We start from the raw sequence: 20,144 nt of genomic DNA on the forward strand, positions 1-20,144 counted from the left end.
CTGCTTCTCCTTCACTGCTGCTAGTTCTAGCTTCATGCATTTTGGGGTTCTGTTTAGGGGCACATATAGTTTTAATTGTTATATCTTCCTGATGACTTAAACATTTACCTTTAAAAAGTACCTCTCTCTTCTTTATTTCTAACAACAATTTTAGTTTAAGATTCTGTTTTGTGTGGCACTACTATAACCACCCCATCTCCCTCGCGTTTATTGTTTACAATATCTTTCTCATCTTTTCTTTATCTATTTGTATCTAAAATGTCTCTTGAAGATAGATCTTGTTTTTTCTATTTAGTCTGAAAATTTACCTTTTAATTGGGTTATTTAATCATTGAAATGTAATTTTATTATTGGTATAGTTAGACTTATGTCTGCCATTTCACTTTTCATTGTCTATGTGTCTCACATAATTTTTGTTCCTGTTCCTCTTTTTCTGCCTTTTTTTATATTAGAGAATATCTTCTAATTAAGCAATTACATTTCTTTAGTAATTTTAAATATATATGTGTATATACATACAGAGGAAGAGCAAACTAAATACAGTGAAAGCAGAAGGAAGAAAACGATGAAGACTGGAGCTGGGATTAGCGAAGCAGAGCAGAGGAAACCAGTGTGAATGGAATCTGGCTCTTTAAGAAGAATAGCAAAACTGACAGACTTTCAGCTGTATGGACCAAGGGAAAAAGAAAGAAGACGCAAAATACTAGAATAAGAAGTGGAAGTGGAACTGCCGCCCTCAGTATCACAGGAACAAAAGGGATTATAAAGAAGTTACATGAGCAACTATGGCCACTAAATGAGAGAAATTAGATGAAACGGACAAATCCTTGAAAGATACAACTACGAAAGCTGATTTAGGAAGAAATCTTAAAAGATAATATTACAAGTGTAGAGACTCAATGTTTAGCCCCAAACTAGCCAAACAGAAAAGATGAGGCCCAGATGGCTTCACCACTGAGGTCTACAAGACATTCAGAGAGGAATCAATAACAATTATTCACACTCTCCCCCAAAGAGAACAGAACATTTTCAGCTTAGTTACCTTGATACCAAAACCACAAGTCATCACAAGAAAACCACAGACTAATGTCTGTTTTGAATACAGATGAAAAAAGTCTCCATGAAATACTAGTAAAGTCAGTCTAGGAACAGCTATTAAGAATTATATACCATAATCAATGGGATTTACCCCAGGAATTCAAGGTTGGTTTGACACTTGGAAATTAACGTCATACATCACAGCAACAGAATTTTTAAAAATCACACAATCATCTCAACAGGTGAAGAAAAAGCATCTAGCAAAATCCAAAGCCCTCTCATGCTAGAAAACACTCAACACAGGGGTTGTTCCTAGTTTGAAAAAGGGCTTCAGCAAACACCTGGGCACCGGGTGTAGACAGTCGGCTCTCTGAGGAAAAGGGGTGAGTTTTGAATCTCAGTGTGCCCATGCTTCAGCTCCATGAGACAAGCAGACACCTAAGCTCTGGGAGTCCCGTCCACATGACGGACTTCAAAATGCCAACCGCACTAGAAACGGAAATTCTGGGAGAGACACGCGGGATGATGAATATGATGACCCGCAGGTCCTATGCAAACGCTGCTGCTTGAGGAGAATGTCTGCCAAGGAAAGCGGTGCAGTTAAAACTGCATGAGCAGAAACAGTGGCGGTGTTGGCATTGACGCTGAAGACAGACCCCAACACACCCGCAAAGTGTGGCAAGAAAACTCACTTTCTGGCTTATTGCTATAGGAGTCATGCTGGAGCCTGTCGCACAAATCGTGTGCACGCTTGCTCGAATAGAGAAGTCTGCCGATCAACTCTGAGGTTTTATCTTCTCAACGTTCAACTCATGTGGCGTTCAGGCTCCCCTGCAAGTCCCTCCCCCTCCGCCGTCTGCAGGTGGAACCTGCCTCACGGTTCTGCAGTCATAGCGTCAGCTCAGGATTCTCAGCATTTTAACCACATGGTCAAGGTCACGGTCAGAATTAGAAATTGCAGAGTACCCACTGCTCAGGACTCAGCTGCTCTGCGAGATCACACATCAGCTTTTAAAGATCAGCAGTGAAACCTGCACCCAGAGAAGGCAGCCTGTTTGGGGACTGAGTTCCCAGGGAGCAGCCACGTCCAGACAAGGAGAGGATGGACAGTGCTCGTGTGCTTTTAGAAAAGTCTATCCTTTCCAGGATTTCATGTTTGGAGACAAAGTCTGATTTTCAAAGAGAAATCTAGGAAGACAGTTCCATACTGTAGGGATTGAAACAATTCAGTTTCTGGCTAAGAAAAGAAATCTATTCCAGTAAGGTTAAACGTTCACGCAGCTTAACTTTTCAGGAGACTGGGAAACAGCAAGTTCGACGTCGCGTCAGCTCTGCGCTTGGAGGGGGAGCGGTCTGGGTCTTCTCCTGCCCCTTCCCGCTTCTCCACAGATACCGCCAGCACGGGCTCTCCCGGGGGCACCCCCCGTGTCCTGCCACTGCTCCCCGGTGCAGAAGCCAGCCCCCACCCCCCGCCCCGCGGACTCTCCCTCCGTCCCTGCTGAGAAGCTTGGCACCAGCACCTCCGCCAGGTCGGCTCCATGACCACACAGCACAGATCGGTGATCTCGCGGGCCTGGACACCTGTGTGGGTCCCACAGCAACAACCCCCCTCCGACACCTCCTTCAGCTGGGCCGGGGAACCCCAGCTGCACCCAACTTGACTGGCATCAAAGCTGCGACATCGGAGAAAAAGAACCCAGAGTTACAAATCCTCTTTGTAACACTTGTGTGCTCTTTCGTTTAAAGAACGAATACACTCAATATTCCAAACTGACCCGCAGAACCGCTGACCCATGGGTCACGGCCCACAGCCACTCAGGCCCCCTGGCCCCGGCCATCCCGTCCCATTATACCCTGACGGTGTCCAGGGGGAGCGGCCGACCAGTATCTCTGCTCTGAGGAACTTGAGGCCCTCATGTCTGGAAGCAGAGAGGTTGGTATCTGTTTACTCACATCGAGTTATGAATATTTACTGGCCAAAATGAGAGGAAAAAAGTGTGACTATCCCTCAGAATTTGAAAACCATGTCCAAACTGTCATTCACACGTCACACTTCAAGCCTGCCCCTGTGGCGTGGGCTTCACACGTCACACTTCAAGCCTGCCCCTGTGGCGTGGGTGGTATTTTTCACGGAAGCCAGAGAGATTTTCTACCCTTCCCACCATGCAGCGGCAGCTCCAAGGACGCACATGAAATGTTAACAAAGACCCAGTTTAAATGCAGGCGCCCTTCTCCCTGCACCAGTGCGCTTATTAAAAAGCCACTATTACTGGAAAATTCCGGCACCACCCCACCCAAGTTCACCAAATTCAGAAAAGAAATAGATAGCTTCCCCTTCGTGCTTCCCCAAAGGCCAACTTATCCGCCTGTCACCCTTGTCCTGAGCCCAGGCCTGAGTCCTCCGAGCCCCGGCCCGTCAGGGAGCAGGGGGCTGACCGATGGGGCAGCAGGTCCCAGCCAGATGGTGGGGCCCCTCCCAGGGTCCCGCTGAAGGAAACGGAGGAAAACCACCTCATGCAGGCCTCTCTCTGCTCTGACCTCAGGCCCTGCATTCCTGATGGACAGGAAGCTTCCAGAGGGCATGGACTCCTGGGTTTGCTCATCCTTCCCCCCTCCCCCCCTCCCCCCCAGCTAGCCAGCGCTGCACGGAGCAGGTATACAAGAGTCTTTGTGAATTAATGCTGGAGAACACGCCTCTGGATGTGCAAGCCTCCTCCCTCCCCAAGCCCGCGGCCCACGGACTCAGAACCTCTGTCCCCCAAGCCAGGGTGCAGCCTCTGAACACAGAGCCTGAAGGGCTGCCCGCGGGTGCGGGGCTGTGGCGAGGTGGGTTGAGGGAGAGCCCGTGCCCAGCACACCTGGGAACATAATTATAGGCACAGAATTGCATCCAGCGAAGGCGGGAGAACCAGCTCTGTGCTTGCCAACGTGTGTGCAGAACCTGTCTCATCATCGTCCTTATGTTCCTAAATTCTTCCTGAATTAACCACGCCTTTGAAAATTCCACTTTGCATAATGACTGAAATTACTCTGAACAAAACTGAAAATACTATAAATCAAGAAAAGAGAAATAATTCAGTATCATAAAGTAGAACACATTCTGAAAGATTCATAGGTGGCTAAAAGCACGGGGACCTCTAAGTCTTGAAGCTTTCTTTTTACAACTGTTTTGAATAGAACCTGTAGTTTGAGTCTATAGCTAAGGAAATTAGACACAAACACCACGTCTTTCTCTCCATCTTCTTTGTCTTTCCCTCAGGATTTCTGTGTCCAGGAGGCACTTATCAGCCTTTGAGGGCTTTCAGTTCTATGAAGCAAACCTTTCAAACCCCTAGACACTTCCGTTCTAACAGGAGTGCCCGCTGACCCAGTGCAATATCCTAGCAGGAGCCAAGAGGAAGCAGACGCCACACCCAGTTCTACTTCAGTGCCCTCCTTCGATTCATCTACTAGGAAACCCTGAACTCCTGGCCGAAAACACAAGCTTCCTGAAACAGTGTGGTCTGCCCTGGGGAGTGAGGGCTCTGAACAATTCCCTCTGTGAAAAACACACACTTTATCCACACTGCCGTCCAGCTTCCCCACTGTTAATTAGCCTTTATCTCTAAATTCAGATCCAGACTTTTAACTACTTAATCCATGCGGTTTCATCTAAACGAAGAGCCTGTTAGACTCTGAAGCAGCCGAATAGACGTGTTTGTGAAACAGGTGAGTCTGTTGTCCTGCAACAGATTTATAGGTCACGATACTCTGTCCCTTTTCAACCTTCAATTTTATTTGCATAGTAAATTGATTTTTAAACATGTTTTCATATTTATTCCACCAGAAGGTAACTGTTCAGCTCCAGCAGGCTCTCCTCCCCAGAGCCCCCTCTGCAGGATGGATGAAGCCGGCTGAGCATCCCTGCGGCCCATCACGACCTTGCCCCGAGGCCAGCCTTGCCCAGACCCTGCCCCTAGAGCCCCCTACCTGCAACTGCCCGGATCAGGCAAGCTCAGCCACGGGCACAGGGGCCCACTCTCCAAGCCCCAGTGCAGAGCAGGCCCTGGGTTCCTGACCCTGCTATGAGCCCCACCAGGGCCCCACCCTGCAGAAGGCCCTCCTTCTGTGGAGATGCCCAGCCCCCAGGATACTGTTTCCCCGGCTCTGCTCCACCAAGTGAGCTGTGCTTTCAGGATTTCCCAAGTAAACAGGAGGGAGCTTGGCATGAGCATTTAAACATGAAGCCATCCTTTGCAAAGCAAACCAGGCATCAGCGGGATCCTTCTGACTCCCGGCATCGCTGTTCACAGCGCACTCATGTGCCGTCTGTCCCAGGGCGGCTGCCGTAAAGCCCCTAGGTCCCATCCACGCTCCTTCCTCTGAAACAATGACCCTCCCGACACAGCCAAACGGGGTCTTACTGTCAGTAAGACCCGATCTCTCTTACTGTCAGTAAGATGCCAGATCTCTGTTACTTTCACAAATGCGGAAGATGGAGGGCAAACAGAACCAGCGCTGCTTAATTCCCTCCCTCCTCCGTCCTTAGAGAGAGGAGCCAAGGGAGGGACTCCCTGCACTTCTCGAGGCCACCGTGAAGCAGGGACCCAGGCAGGGCTCATCTGGGCAGAACCACAGGAGCAGCACCCTGGGCACCGAGTCCCCCAGAGCAGGCGGGCACGCAGACGCCGCGGGACTCGCTCAGACTGTCTCCCTGCTCTGATATCAGGCTCTCCTCGCCCCGCAAACCGCTAACGAACCCACAGCTGTCAGCACACTTCTGAAGGAGTTTAAAAGCTCCGATAAACCCTGAGCTATTTCACGTTTTCTCCATAAAGCGACCTTAGGAACAGAGGAGCACTCCCGGTCTCCCGCCCGCTGGGCCACCAGGCGGGGCTCCCGAGTCGTGCAGGTCCCGAGGCCCCAAGAGCCCCATGGACGAACCGGGATAAGAGCTGGTTCCCTCCAAGCCCGCTCTTTCCGCCACACCACCTGCCGTCCTCCCCCCAGGGGCAAAGCCACTGACCCAAGTCCAGAGGCCCAGGCTTCAGAGCATCTAAAGTCCCCTGCGTGTGGCTGGACCCACTACAGCTCTCTCTAAAGCACACGTTTCCCTTGTTCTTAAGGATGGCCCTCCCCTCAGCTTCTGAAACACAGACACTGAGTGGGTGCCTCGTTAGCCCAGGTCTCAGCACCTAAACTGGACTTGTCACGGGGACCACATCAGAGTGCACGCAACTGCAGAGCGAGGCTACGAGCATCTTCACCGGACAGACTCCTGATCCGAGGGTCCCGGGTCTGATCACGTGGGCACTCGGGCTGGGCTCCCAGCCTCCGAGCGCAGGCAGCTGAGCCCGGGTGCTCTGCGGGGCACGGAGCCCAGTGCTGCTGCTGGTGGGGCTCTGCGAGCGCACAGGAAGTCCCCTACACGCGCGCCTTCAGGAGGCAGACCTCAGAGCCGTGGCCGTGCACCCCGCCAGCGCCAGGCGGGGGTGGGCCTGCACTCGTCCCCCACCCTGCTGCTGCGGGTCCGCCAGCTCCACCGCCCCCCGCCCAGTCGCGCTCTGCCCCGTTCAGCAGATTCGGCTCCTGTGTGCCAGCCGAGGCATCGTACTGCCGTACTTCTCCAGGCACTGAACTGCAAGATCAAAAACACTCTCCTCGTTTTTGTGTGTTTGTTATGTGTTATTTGTGTGAAAAGTGTTATAAACACATCAGAGTACAGCACGATCTGGCCGGCCGTGTTAGTTGGGTGCCTAGGCTGACTTTGTTGGACTTACACGAACAAATTGGACTTACACGAACAAATTCGATTTACGAACTTGCTCTTGAAGTGGAACTTGCTCGTACGGAGGGGACTTACTGTGGTTAAGATCTGAAGTCATCTGTCCTTAAATTAGGAAAATTATCCAGCTGGCCCAATGTGGTCTCAAGTCCTTCCCATTGGGCTTGGAGGTCAGAGACAGGAAGTCAGGAGCCCAGGACAAGAGGTCGCCTGCTGCTGCCTGAGAGGTGGGAGGACACGCAGCTGGAACACATACGGAGATGGGGACCCAGCCCCCTCCACCCGAGAGAACCTGGTCTCAAGTGAGAGCCCAGCCTGGCCTCACCCCAGGGCAGCCTACAGAGACCCCAGCACGCGCGCCAGCTGGCCCGTGGGGACTGTGAGAAGATAAACATGCACTTTTGAAGCTAAATTTGCGCTAACCGTAGCAACAGAAAACAGATGAGAGCCTGCTTAGAAGTGTCCTGCTTTCCCCGCAGACGCCAGGCCCGCTAGGAAGCACGCTTTTCTTCACACAGAGTCAGAGGAATGTGTTAGTAGCTGCCTGGTAGCCAGAAGCACGAGCTGCTGCCCAGCGACCTGCGAGGCCACGTGGCCGCATCCCAGCGTCTGCACACATAGTCTGGGAGCGCCGGGGGCAGCTCTGCCTGTTCAGCGTCAGCGAGCCTCCTGCCCGAACGCTGTGCTGCTTCTACGCCTGGCTTCCTTTCCATCAAGACCTTCTCCCCCAGATTCTCACGGAAGCACCTTCTCCTGTCTTGTGTGGTCCATGATTTAACCTTCATTAATGGTGACAGGATGCTTAAGCAAAAGCCTAGCTCCCACTGCATCTCAGAACCTCTGACTCTAACCTCCTCCTGACAGCGAGCAGGCACCAGAGGCCCTCTGGCCAGACACCCCTGCAGGCCCTGGGAGCAAAGTCATACCTGTTAAAACTGACTTTTATCATTTCCAAACAAATTTCAAACATTAGGTTTAAATATGCATCTGCTTTTTATAGACTCTGAGAAAAAATTTCAGAAAACCAAGGAAACTCAACCATTTTTGGCCAAATAACTTTCAAAAGATGAGATGGTTGGATGGCATCACCGACTCAAAGGACATGAGTTTGGGCAGATTCTAGGAGCTGGTGATGGACAGGGAGGCCTGGCGTGCTGTGGTCTGTGGGGCCGCAGAGTTGGACACGACTGAGCGACTGAACTGAACTGAACTGAACTGAGCTTTCAGAAAAGGCGAACAGGCAGGAGATGGTGACACATTTTGGTCCTACAACTGGAACCCCAGGGTGCTGACCTCTGACCTGCTTACCCCACTTATTTTTATCCACTCAAAGGATCTCCTCAAAATCCTTCCCAGGCTGTAGTCGGGAGCCTTTGATTTTAAAAAGCATTTGCTTAAGGGTTTGCAACTTCTAAACTGTCCTTGCAGGTCTTGCAGCTAGGGTCCCCAGGAGCCACAGAACTAACTCAGGCTGCTTCGGGCAGCATGCCTGTCCTCTCCTCCCCTTCAAGGTGGGGCCGGAGGGTCACAGGGCAGGGGGACCAGCGTCCGCTCAGCCTCCAAACACCACTTTAGTACTGCTGTGTGTCTGACAAACACACCATAAAAGGCAGAATTTTAGTCATTTTACTTTGTGTACCTTTCTACCCATGTAAGAGTCAGCAGAGCTAGTAAGATGTGTTTGCTTTTGTCAAGGGCTTCCCTGGAGGCTCAGCTGGTAAAGAACCCGCCTTCATGCAGGAGACGTGGGTTCTATCCCTGGGTTTGGAAGATCCCGTGCAGGAGGGCATGGCAACCTACTCCATTGTTCTTGCCTGGAGAATCCCATGGACAGAGGAGCCTGGCGGGCTACAGTCCACGGGGTCACAAAGAGTCGGCCACAACTTAATGATAAAACAACAACAACAAGCTTTCTTAAAACCACAGGGAAGCCTCTGGTTTGCTGTTGGCAGAGACAGCACATCTCAGGCCCAGGAGGGGCGTGTGGCTGACTCAGGGGGTGGGGGCCTTCCTCCCGCAGAAGCCTTGTGTTTACCCGAAAGGCCACAGCAGGCAGGTGTGCTTCATCAAGGAAAGCGCTGCTTCCAAACCTCAAGCTCTCTTCCTGTGCTCACCCAACCTCTACTCACCTTCTTAAGAAAGAAAGCAAACATACCAGCCACTGGGCTCTCAGCCTCCCTGACGGCAGTCACCCACAGGGGACCCACTGCACCTGCTCAGCGGGGAAAACGGTAGCTTTTCCCCAAAACAGTGACAGACACCCAGCCCTTAATGATGAAACCGAAGCTACTTCATCAACCCGGCTCACAGCCTAGACAGCATCCGCTGAACGGAGGGCTGGTCTAGCCTTCTCATTTTATTAGCAAAGGAAATGAGGCCCAGAGGGCTGCTGAGGACTCTTCTGGAACTGGATCCACCTCGGATGAGAGCTCAGTCTTACATTCAGCCTAATTCTGTTCGCATTTGAAACTGGAAATAAGATTTCTTCTTATTTATTATTCCACATCTCAGAGGAGGGAACAGCAACAGTCACTGCTAGACAGACCCACTCCTGACGGGTCGGTTCCTGCTCTGATAGCGTTTGACCATCACGACGATGGCTACTATTTCTGCAAATGCTGAATCCACCTGGCGACAAGGATATGCACCTCTGGGCTGATCGGCGCGTCCCACTCCAGACCACGTCACACACCTGAACGTGTCCGCTCCAGCTCTGCACCTTGAGACCCGGGCCATGGACAGAGGAAGTGACAGGGCGTCTAGCCAGCGCTTCTCGTATTTTGGTTCATTAGCTACAGGCGAGGAAGGCGAGGACGGAGCCTGTGCAGAACAGACGAGAATCAGGGGTCACAGGATCAGTCGAGAGCACCAAAAACAGGGGGGCTGACAGGCCCCGACAGCATGTCTGCAAACTCAGATCTAACTCGTCTCGGCCGTGGCAAGAGTGTGTGCATGCTCAGAGCTCTGGGAAGAAACAAGTGCCCTTCTAGGTCAAAGTAAACTATATTCTTCATCTATTTTTTAAACAAAATACTGCACCAAAGAGAGAAAAGTCACAGGGAAGAGGCTGGGGGCAGAGACTGGCTTTGGGAGGAATCTGGGGCCCTGAGGAAGGCTGTGAGTCAGATAGGCTATGAGCTGCCTCCCCCAACCGGAAGGAAGGTCAAATCATAGTGGGATTCATACATATTAATGCTGCCAAGATGCTAACAGGTGGTCACAAGCCCAGTTTATTAGCTAATGGCAAAGCTCTCAGCGTCTGTCCAAAAGGAGCGGGGGTGGGTACAGGCGTGGGGCCTGAGGGTAAGGGGAGTGAGAATTCATTCTTAGGTGGATAAGAAGCTCAGGGTCCCCGAAGAGAGGAAAGGGATCAGAGCTCTCAAAGAGGAAGAAAGGACGAACTTTCTTTTCTACATTCCTTAGCCTTAAAGTAAAGTGAAGTCGCTCAGTTGTGTCCAACTCCTTGCAACCCCATGGACTGTAGCCTACCAGGTTCCTCCCTCCATGGAATTTTCCAGGCAAGAGTATTGGAGTGCGTTCCCATTTCCTTCTCCAGGGGATCTTCCCAACCCAGGAATCGAGCCCAGGTCTCCCGCACTCCAGGCAGACGCTTTACCGTCTGAGCCACCAGGGAAGACTTGGTCACATAAAACGCTTTTTTCTTTAAGCCCAGAGCTGATGATTACACAACAAAACAACTCATCTAAACTCTGTACAATGGCTATCTAACAACGTATCCTGTTTGAAGACACGTTTCTCCTTCTTAAGAACCAACTGATGCTGTCATCTTAACATGTAAATTGTGGGAGTGGGTCTGGTAAGATCTTTACAACCTTGAGACCCTCTTTTGATTTATTGCAATAACCAATTGGAAAAGTACACAGCTCCCTTGCTAAGACTAGCGAGGGGGCACTCTCCATCCCCCTTCCGATGTCTGTGTCAGAAGCTTTCTCTGTCCCTTGTTACACTTTAATAAAACTCCGCTACACAAAAAGCTCTCAAGTGATCAAGCCTGGTCCCTGGTCCCGAAAATAAATCTTCAGAGATCATGAATCCCAACTTCGTTCACCACAAGCTACCAGGAAGATGCTCGGAAGGCTGGATGAAGCCACGCAAACAACCATGTTCCGAGACGTGACTCCCACACGTGCCCAGCGAGCCACAGGGTCAGAGTCGGTCTGTCCCCGGTCCTGCAGGCGGGGCCAGCGGCATCCCTCCCCCAGCAGGGAACAGCTGCAGCCCTGTCTGCCTCCCTCTCCAGAAGCATCCTTGCAGCAGCTGTGGCTTCCGGTGATAAAGGCAGGAGTCCCGGCTCAGGGACAGGCAGACAGAACATGGCTCATCCCCAGGGCACAGCAAAGCACTAACCAGGGCGGCGACCCCAGACCCACCCGGAGTGGCAGGGAGGCCCCGCCTGGGGCGGCCAGACCCCGCCTGACCCCGCCTGCGCTTACACGACGGCCGACCTGCTCAGGACATGGGGACACTAGAGCAGGGGCCGTGGGCGGCAAGGGTGGGGCTGGGGCAGTGCCCTTACACGACGGCCGACCTGCTCAGCACACGGGGACACTAGAGCTCGATGGAGCCGCTCCCCCGGGCCCTGCTTTGCTGCACAGAGGACTCGGCTCTACACTCTGCAACAATCTGATCCAGAAAAGAATTCGGTAAAGAACAGACACAGGTACAAGCATAACTGAATCACTTTGCTGTGCACCCGAAACTCTCCCAGCATGGCTAATCAATTCTACTCCAAAACAAAAGGAACATCCCAACAAGGCCAGCAAGCTGTATACAGGGATGACTCCTTTCAGGCCAAACTCCGCATGAGCGTTCAACCATCTCGGGCCGAATAGCTGACACTCCCGGATAATACCCAGCAGGTCCCATCCCGGGGCCTTATTTGGACAGTCTTTCCGGGTTTGATTAGACTAATGGTATTGCGATGGGGGGGCTTCCCAGGTGACTCAGTGAGAGGAGGACCCCCCTGCAATGCTGGAGGCGCAGTAGACCTGGGTTCAGCCCCTGGGTCGGGAAGATCCCCTGGAGGAGGCCATGGCAACCCACTCCAGGATTCTTGCCTGGAGAATCCCACGGACAGAGGAGCCTGGCGGGCTACAGTCCACGGGGTCGCAAAGGTCCCAAAGTCAGACACAGCTGAAGCAACTGAGCACACACGTGTGGACACACTCGCCTGACACGAGGGCCTCAGTCCTTACCCGAGGACACTCTGATACGAGCCTACCCTGGGCTGTCCGGGCGCCCTAACACGATGGCCTCAGTCCTTACCCGAGGGACACAGGCAGAACCCGGACAGCGGAGCGGGGGCCTTGTGAAGACCGAGGTGTACCCGGGAGCCACGCGGCCGCCGGCCAGGATGCAGGGCCACCAGGGCCGGGAGGGGCAGGAAGGACCCTCCTCTGTGGCCTCTGGAGACGCAGCCTGGACCCCCAGCAACTAGAGGCTGCGCACGGGTGTCCTCTGAACGTTCTTCATTAACATTTAAGTCCTCAGCCGCTGAAAAGCAAAGGCACTGTGAGATCAGAGGTGTGAGGCAGACTTCATGCACCGTCACCGGCAGCCCTCTTTCTGCTCGACGCACTGAGGTCCGGTGACGGGCCTGCTTTCGGTGTCACGAGAGCACAGCGCTGGGAAGCGCCGGGTTCACCCCTTTGCTGCGGATTCCGCGCTGGTTTTCCTGGGACGCCCCTCTGCCTGCACGTACTGCTGCTGCCGTGTAAGGAACGGCTGTGATTCGCCAGGCCCCGGGCCACGTCTTCAGCCACCAGTTTTCACTGAGTTTTATCACGGCTAGTTGCATTCACACACTGTGTTTATGGTGTAAGAGTTCATTTAGACCCATGTTTTTGTCCATTTTCTTTGAGGGCGGTTTGCTCTTCTCTCTGATTCAAACTTGTGACACAAACATGCATCAATATTCAATTATTAGAATAACCCTGCAAAACCACCACTTAAAGATGTCGTAATGGGGACTTTCCTGGAGGTCCAGTGGCTAAGACTTTGCTTCCACCGCAGAGGGTGCTGGTTCAATCCCTGGTCGGGGAGATAGGATCCCATATGCCTTGTGGCCAAAAAACCAAAACACAAAACAGAAGCCAATACTGTAACAAATTCAACAAAGGCTTTAAAAATGGTCCATACTTAAAAAAAAATTAAAATGTCATAATGAATTCCAGTATAGAGTAACCAACATTCAAATAAGCATACGAATATAGTTATTTTATGAAATCACTTTCAATCTATTTTTAAAATGTAGGATAAAAAGCAATTTCCCACTAAGAAAAGCAACGTTTTCCTTTATAAAATCAGGTGGCATTTCATAACTCATTGAGCACATTTGGCATCAGACTATATATAGGAGGCTTTTTGCTTCCTCTGCCTTGGAATGCTTCTCACTTACAGGCAACTGACAAGCCCAAAGTTTCATGTCAGATTTTACTGATGTTTCCTTTAGAAAAATACTTTGTATAATCCCAAGAACCATGAGGCTAAAGGAAGACACCAGGTCTCTGCAGATCAGTGGGTTTTCAGTGATGCTCAACAGCCTCCTAGACTTAGGGTCTGGTGGGAAAGAAGGGGGAGCCCGTCTGGGGTCAGCTCCGAGCTCCCTCTAGAGGCGGGTCCAGGGATGAGGGGGAGGGAGAGCCCGTCTGGGGTCAGCTCCGAGCTCCCTCTAGAGGCGGGTCCAGGGATGAGGGGGAGCCCGTCTGGGGTCAGCTCCCAGCTCTCTCCATCCCTGGACTCGCGTCGGCTGCAGGACACAAGCTGCCTGCCCCCTGCAGCTCCGAGCCTGGGTCTAGGGGAAACGGTGGCAACACCAGCGATATAGGAGCCTGGAGCTCCCCCTCCTGATGGCCACCGGAGAAGAGGGCCCGGACAGACCTCTAGGAGCTGTGGTCACGGCTTAGGCCGCTCCAGTGCTGGGCAGGCTAACACTCTGTGAGCCAGTCCATGTCATCAGAGGACAGCTCATAGCCTGCAGGAACCAGAGCATCATGAGGCTAACTTCTGCCCCACTTGGGACATCAGCTTAAGGGCGGAGACGCGAGGAGGCTGCTCCCCAAGCTGGGCGGAGCGCCCTGGGCTGCACCTGTCAGCTCCCCTGACCCCCGACACAGCCGAGGGTACTGAGGTGCCCCGCCACCATCTCCTGCCACGCACCACCCAAGAAGCCGATTTCAGAGAAGGTGGGGACGAAACACGCTTCCTTCTGATTTATGATGCCGTCACAGGTGCGGCCATCCTGGTTCTGAAACATTCAAACGTGACCCACCAGCCCATGGAGCAGCGACTCTGAGACGCCTTGGTGTCTCTGAGCTGGAGAGTCTGAGTGGAGGTGCAGTGGTGCTCCGATACAGGCCTCCTAGGACAGCAGCTCACCTGTCTCTCAGGATTCCGAGCATGATGGGAGGCTCCCTGGGCAACTTACTGCCCGAGAGGACCAAGCTGCACAGAGGAGGAGACAAGGAGGAACTCCACGGGGTGTGTCAGCCAAGGATGCTGCTTTAAAGCCACGATCTCGCCACCCCTGAACTCACAAATACGAGCTGGGAACGAGCGTGGGCAGGCCTCCCTGCTCCCCAGCGCTCCACCTGTGCACCCCCCGCCCCACACCTGTCTCATTTCTTGGGGCTGGTATGTGTCTTTAAATCACCTTTTCCAAGAAAAATGTTCAGTGTTTTAAAACTTGATGTTCAAATAGGAGACTTGAAGCCAATTTTTCAGGTATTCCTGTCTTACTTCTCTGAATGGCTGGGGTCTTTCCACTTTACTCTTTTATTTCAACTGAACCATATCGAGGTGTAAATTACACGTAATGACATGTACTGATTTAAGTGCAGTGTGATGAATTCTGACAAATGTAAACACCTTGTGCAAGCAAGCCCTAAATTATCACACTGAACAATCCCGCCCCAGCCACAAAGCCCTTCCCCCTGCGTCTGCGGCTGTGATTCCTCCAGCACAGGCTGTCTCGGGCGTGACTTCAATTACCACAGATATCTCTGACTCTTCCAGAACTTCATGTGCAGAATCGTACAGAAGGTGCTTGTGTGTGTAGCTTCATTCTCTCGGCAGGAAGTCAGTGACAGGATCTCCGTTTCTGTGTATTTCAGCAGAAGCTGGGAAAGATTAAGGACAGGAGGTGAAGGGAGCAACAGGGGGTGAGATGGTTGAAAGGCATCACCAACACAGTGGACATGAGTTTGAGCAAACTCTGGGAGGTAGTGAAGGGCAGGGAAGCCTGGCGTGCTGCAGTCCAGGGGGTCACAAAGACTTGGATGCGACTGAGCAAGTGAGCAGCAGCAGCAGGCTGTTCACTGTCTTCACTGAGTGGTGTGCTCCTGTTTCTGCGCCAGCATTTCTCCCTTTGTTCACCTGTTGAGGGAGGTCTGAGTCATTTCCAGTTTTGTAACAAGATAAACAAAGGTGCTGTGCCATCAGCTAAACCTGGGTGCCCAGTTTGCATGCCCGAGGAAACTCCACTTCTCCTGACCCACTACTCTTCTTCAGCTTGATCATACATTTGAAGCTCTCCGTGTTGTTCTCTATGATGTCACAGACACCAGGATGGCAGGGCGTCCAAGCTCGTGATCCTCTCAGGTTTTGTTAAATATCTAGAAGGCTGAGAAGGATACAAGACTCCCTTTGCTGTGTAGCGTGCGGTCAGTGATCAAAATAAACAGTCGCTTCCTCTGGAATCCTGAAGGCACTCACCTCGTACACTCAAGTGTTTCCCGATGACTCTCAGAACTGCAATGCATTCACAGCTGACCCCTGGTGCTGGAGGTGAGTTTGTTAGGAAGATGCTTTTTCAAGACAAATGCCACACACAGACACACCACGCCACTCACTGACAGCCTCCTGCAGGCTTCTGGCTTTCCATCACTCAAGCAGAGAAACATCCATCTTGGAGGCAGGTGTGGAGTGGAGACATGACCCTGGTGACCTCAGAGGGACGGGCCCAGCTTCCAGCCTGGAGGTCCCAGGGCCACCTGCCTCCTCAAGTCTCAGGGGCTATGGGGTCGCACGTTAGATGGGCAGGAAAGGAGTCCCTGCCTCGGGAAGAGCTTCCCTAGCACCCCTCTCTGTTACTCCCTTTCTAAACGGCTCTGGAGTCAGTAAGAAAGGAGATGGCCCTCCCTGCACCCGGAGGCCACCCTGGACCACTGCTCTGGGAGGGTGAGCCCCAGGACACAGGCCGGCCTTTCCTGAGGAGACACCAGGACCACCCAGAACCCAGAGTCCATGCCAGACGAGCGCCCAGTGGAAGGCATGTTTCGTATTGTAACAGTCTCAGGGGCTATGTATCCATCTCCCCGGCCAGTCACCCACGCTGCTGGGGGAAGTCTTCCACACATCAGGACACGGGGCATCTTATGGAAAATCTCTGGGGAGTGGCCATCACAGCAGATTGTCCCCCAGGGGTGGGGCTGGGAGCCTGGGCTGCCTGCAGCATCCGAACTGCACGTGAAGCTGTTGCCCACTGACGTGGGGGGATGGGAGAAGAAACAGATGTCAGGCGCCAGAGCACAGCTCTGGGCGTGATGGGGTCCCTGCTTATGTTGCGAGTTGGAGGAGCCACCTGAGGCCACAGGGGGGAGTGGGAGAGGGCGGGTCCCGGAGATAGGAGGGCCGCAGCCCTACTGCCAACTGGGCCCCGGGGACTGAGTGCCCAGGCGCCCAGAACAGACTGGTGGACTTACACCCTAGGTCTATGGATGACGGTGCCCAGGGCCCCAGCCCTGGGCGGCAGAGTGAGTGACTCTAGGGCCAGCAAGTGGGGGCTTGCAGGAGGGAAGCACTTTGGGGGCTCTACAAGGAGATCTGGGAGCTCCTTAGGGAGAAAGAGCCTCGATCTGCCGCCGTCCCCGGGAGGTCCCGAGGCTGGTGCAGCCGGCCCGTGGCCCCGATACAGCGGCTGCGGCCTCCACAGGCTTGGTGGACATCGGTCCTGAGCTGCTCTGTGTTTGCTTGTGACTGTGGTAATGTCTCTCGCAGACAGGAAGCAGTGCCTCCGGCCCTGGGGGCTTGAGAGGCATCCATTTCTTCCCAATTCTGCTTTAAATAGACCCAGAACTAAAATACTTCTGTAACAGAGCTTCAGCTTTCACTGCATTTCCAGGGCTAATTTTCTTTGAAAACCTCCTGTCCAGATGGACTGGCAGTAATTAAACACGTCCTCATCTGACTCTCAGGGGCCCGGCCCTTCCTGGACAGCTGGACCGCCCTGCGTGACCCCGGCTGAACGTTGTGTGTGGACATGGAGGCCCGGGAACCTCGTGCGGCAGCCGGCCCCGTGCGTCTCTGTGAGCCGGCCGAGGGCAGGTCGCAGGTCAGGGGATCGCAGCAGGCTCCGTGCGTCTCTGTGAGCCGGCCGAGGGCAGGTCACAGGTCAGGGGACCACAGCAGGCTCCGTGCGTCTCTGTGAGCCGGCCGAGGGCAGGTCGCAGGTCACGGGGACCACAGCAGGCTCCGTGTGTCTCTGTGAGCCGGCCGAGGGCAGGTCGCAGGTCACGGGGACCACAGCAGGCTCTGTGTATCTCTCTGAGCCGGCCGAGGGCAGGTCACAGGTCAGGGGATCGCAGCAGGCTCCGTGTGTCTCTGTGAGCCAGCCGAGGGCAGGTCACAGGTCACAGGGACCACAGCAGGCTCTGTGTATTTCTCTGAGCCGGCCGAGGGCAGGTCGCAGGTCACGGGGACCACAGCAGGCTCTGTGTATCTCTCTGAGCCGGCCGAGGGCAGGTCACAGGTCAGGGGATCGCAGCAGGCTCCATGTGTCTCTGTGAGCCGGCCGAGGGCAGGTCACAGGTCAGGGGACCAAGGACCAGCGCACCTCAGTAAGGTGACTTGTGGAGACAGGCAGGTTCGCACAGATGTGCACATAGTGCCTCACCTTAATCAAGCGTGTTTCTCACTAAAATACTTTGCTTTCCCTCCAAAGAGCATCTCTTAAAGGCTCAATTAGACAGCAAATATTAGTTATTATTGAGGGAGAAGGGTCGCTGTCAAATACTATTCTGCAGCTGAACTAAGACACACATCTCAGGAAGGAGACAGCAGCGCTGTGCTGTGTGGTCTCTGCATGCCACAAGAACATGTAAATAAATTTCCTATTTGAATTTGATATATTTTGAGTGGAAATGTCTACTTTGTTAATTTACCGAAATTAATTCATTTCCTGAAGACAGCTGAGTATCTGAATTAAGTCGTATACATTTTTAAGTGCTACAGTAATACAATAATTTAAAAGCAGATCAACACATCTGATTGCAGGTTACTGTTACATTCTTCTAATTGAAATCATTATTAGAATTATCATATAGCATTATCACAATAATGAGAAGTGATTATTATGATGGTAAGATTAAAAACATCTCATGAAACATGAATGGTGGAGTAAAAACAGGGCCCAATTCTTAGACTCTTCTTCGGGAGGTTGTCTGGAAGACAAGTGAAGTCTTTACAGCTACTGGAATCTACTCAAGACAAAGGTCAATAAACTGCCAAAGGTCAATAAACTGATGAAAATAAGAGAGGAGTGTGCAAATACTATTTTTAGAAACACACGGTGTCTTTACACAGGACTGGGGGCTTCAGAGAGGACGCAACACCCTGGCGTGACCCGATGCCCCGACAAGCTGAGGCACTAGTGTGAGCGGAGGTGCCTCACTTCCCAGGCCAAGACTGTCGGGAGCAGAAGCGGCTGGTGGGAAACGCAACAGAGACATCACTCGAATGGAAAGTGGCTCCCGGGCTGCAAGAGAGGAAAGCCCCCGCTGGGCTGACACCTGCCAGCTCAACTCAAGTGGCTGCGTTCCTCTCCACGACTTCCCTCCTTTAATCTCCACACGCTTCTGGGGTCACTCGTGTCTTCCCTCCTGAAATGTGGCCTTTAGAGATTCTCCTAGTGAAAGCCTGTTAGTGACAGACGCTTTCAGATCCTCTCCCTAAGAACAAGTCTTTATTTTAACTTGTTCTGGAAATACGTTTTTGCAAGGAATGCAAAGATAGACCAATAGTGATGGCTCTTGTCTCCACAATTTTGAAAATATTACTTATTGGGCTGCTTTGCGGCTTCCAATGTCACTGTCGAGAAGTACGTTGTTAATGAAAGTGTCATTCTTCATAAGTGACCTGTTTTTGCTGGTGGATTTTAAGATCGACTTTCAGTCACAAAGTCAGGGAGGCGAGCACAACTCTATGTGAAGCTCACACACAGGTGAAACGAGTCCACAGCAGCTGAGGGCTGAGCAGCGGCGACTCTCTGAGGGGGATGCAGTGTGAGACTCCCCACTCCAGTGCTCCTGCCTGGAGAATCCCAGGGCCGGGGGAGCCTGGTGGGCTGCAGTCCATGGGGTCGCTAAGAGTCAGACACGACTGAGCGACTTCACTTTCACTTTTCACTTTCATGCATTGGAGAAAGAAATGGCAACCCGCTCCAGTGTTCTTGCCTGGAGAATCCCAGGGACAGGGGAGCCTGGTGGGCTGCCGTCTATGGGGTCGCACAGAGTCGGACACTGAAGTGACTTAGCAGCAGCAGCAGCAGCAGCAGTGTGAGATTCTGGTGACGGGCTATATTCTGACCATGCTGCTGTAACATTTATTAAGCTGTTATTTCAAAGTTGTCTGCTTCTCAGCACGTGCCTTATGTTTTAGTTAAACCGTTAAATATTCTATTGTTCACGCATTCATTCTCTCTGCCTGGGAGACCAGCCTCCCTTCCATCTAGAAGATTCAAGTCCTTGCTTAACTTATATGTTTGTTTAACATTTTAAAATGTATTTGATTTTAATTGCTTTTTCTTTTTGCATCTGCTCTCCATCTGCAGCCACTGTTTATAGGCTTCTTATGTGTTTCCTTACAATTTCTGTGAAATTTGGTTTCCATTTTGGGCTTCAATATACTGTTCCTGTACACGCCTGAGTCGTTCAGTTCTTTGCAATGGCCCTAGTCTTTTGCGTTCATCTTCTGAAAAGCCATTTATCATCATAAGTTCTTTGTTCTTTAATTTTAGCTCTTTATTCATCTGCCCACAGGTGCACTGGCACCCTGAGCCCCTCAGAGGCCCAGGTCAGCACCCAAGCTCCAAGCACATCTGGTGGAAGCACCAGTCACTTCTTCAGAAAAAGGAAAACAAACAGTTCCGGACGATCAAGTCATGCAGCAGTAAGCCCTCTGTGTTTCCTCTGTGAAGGGAACATGAGCAGGGACCAACCAACAGGGGGCCAGGACGGAGAGCGCGAGGGTGTGGGTGGGGGCGGGGCCAGGAGGGAGCACGCGAGGGGGCGGAGCGCGAGGGGGCGGAGCGCGAGGGGGCGGAGCG

At 52.5% G+C, this 20,144-nt stretch overlaps 1 protein-coding gene across 1 annotated transcript in view; it reads right to left on the minus strand.

Moving 5' to 3' along the window:
* Window positions 1-20,144, minus strand: part of SNTG2 (syntrophin gamma 2) — an 84,570-nt gene that overhangs the window by 30,466 nt on the left and 33,960 nt on the right. The window contains exon 11 of the mRNA XM_040239069.1: window positions 9,495-9,622. Within this exon, the coding sequence (XP_040095003.1) occupies window positions 9,495-9,622 (128 nt within the window). The remainder of the gene's footprint in view (window positions 1-9,494; window positions 9,623-20,144) is intronic.

Source organism: Oryx dammah, unplaced genomic scaffold (genome assembly GCF_014754425.2).
Source record: "Oryx dammah isolate SB20612 unplaced genomic scaffold, SCBI_Odam_1.1 HiC_scaffold_1, whole genome shotgun sequence".
NCBI classification, from domain to species: Eukaryota; Metazoa; Chordata; class Mammalia; order Artiodactyla; family Bovidae; genus Oryx; species Oryx dammah.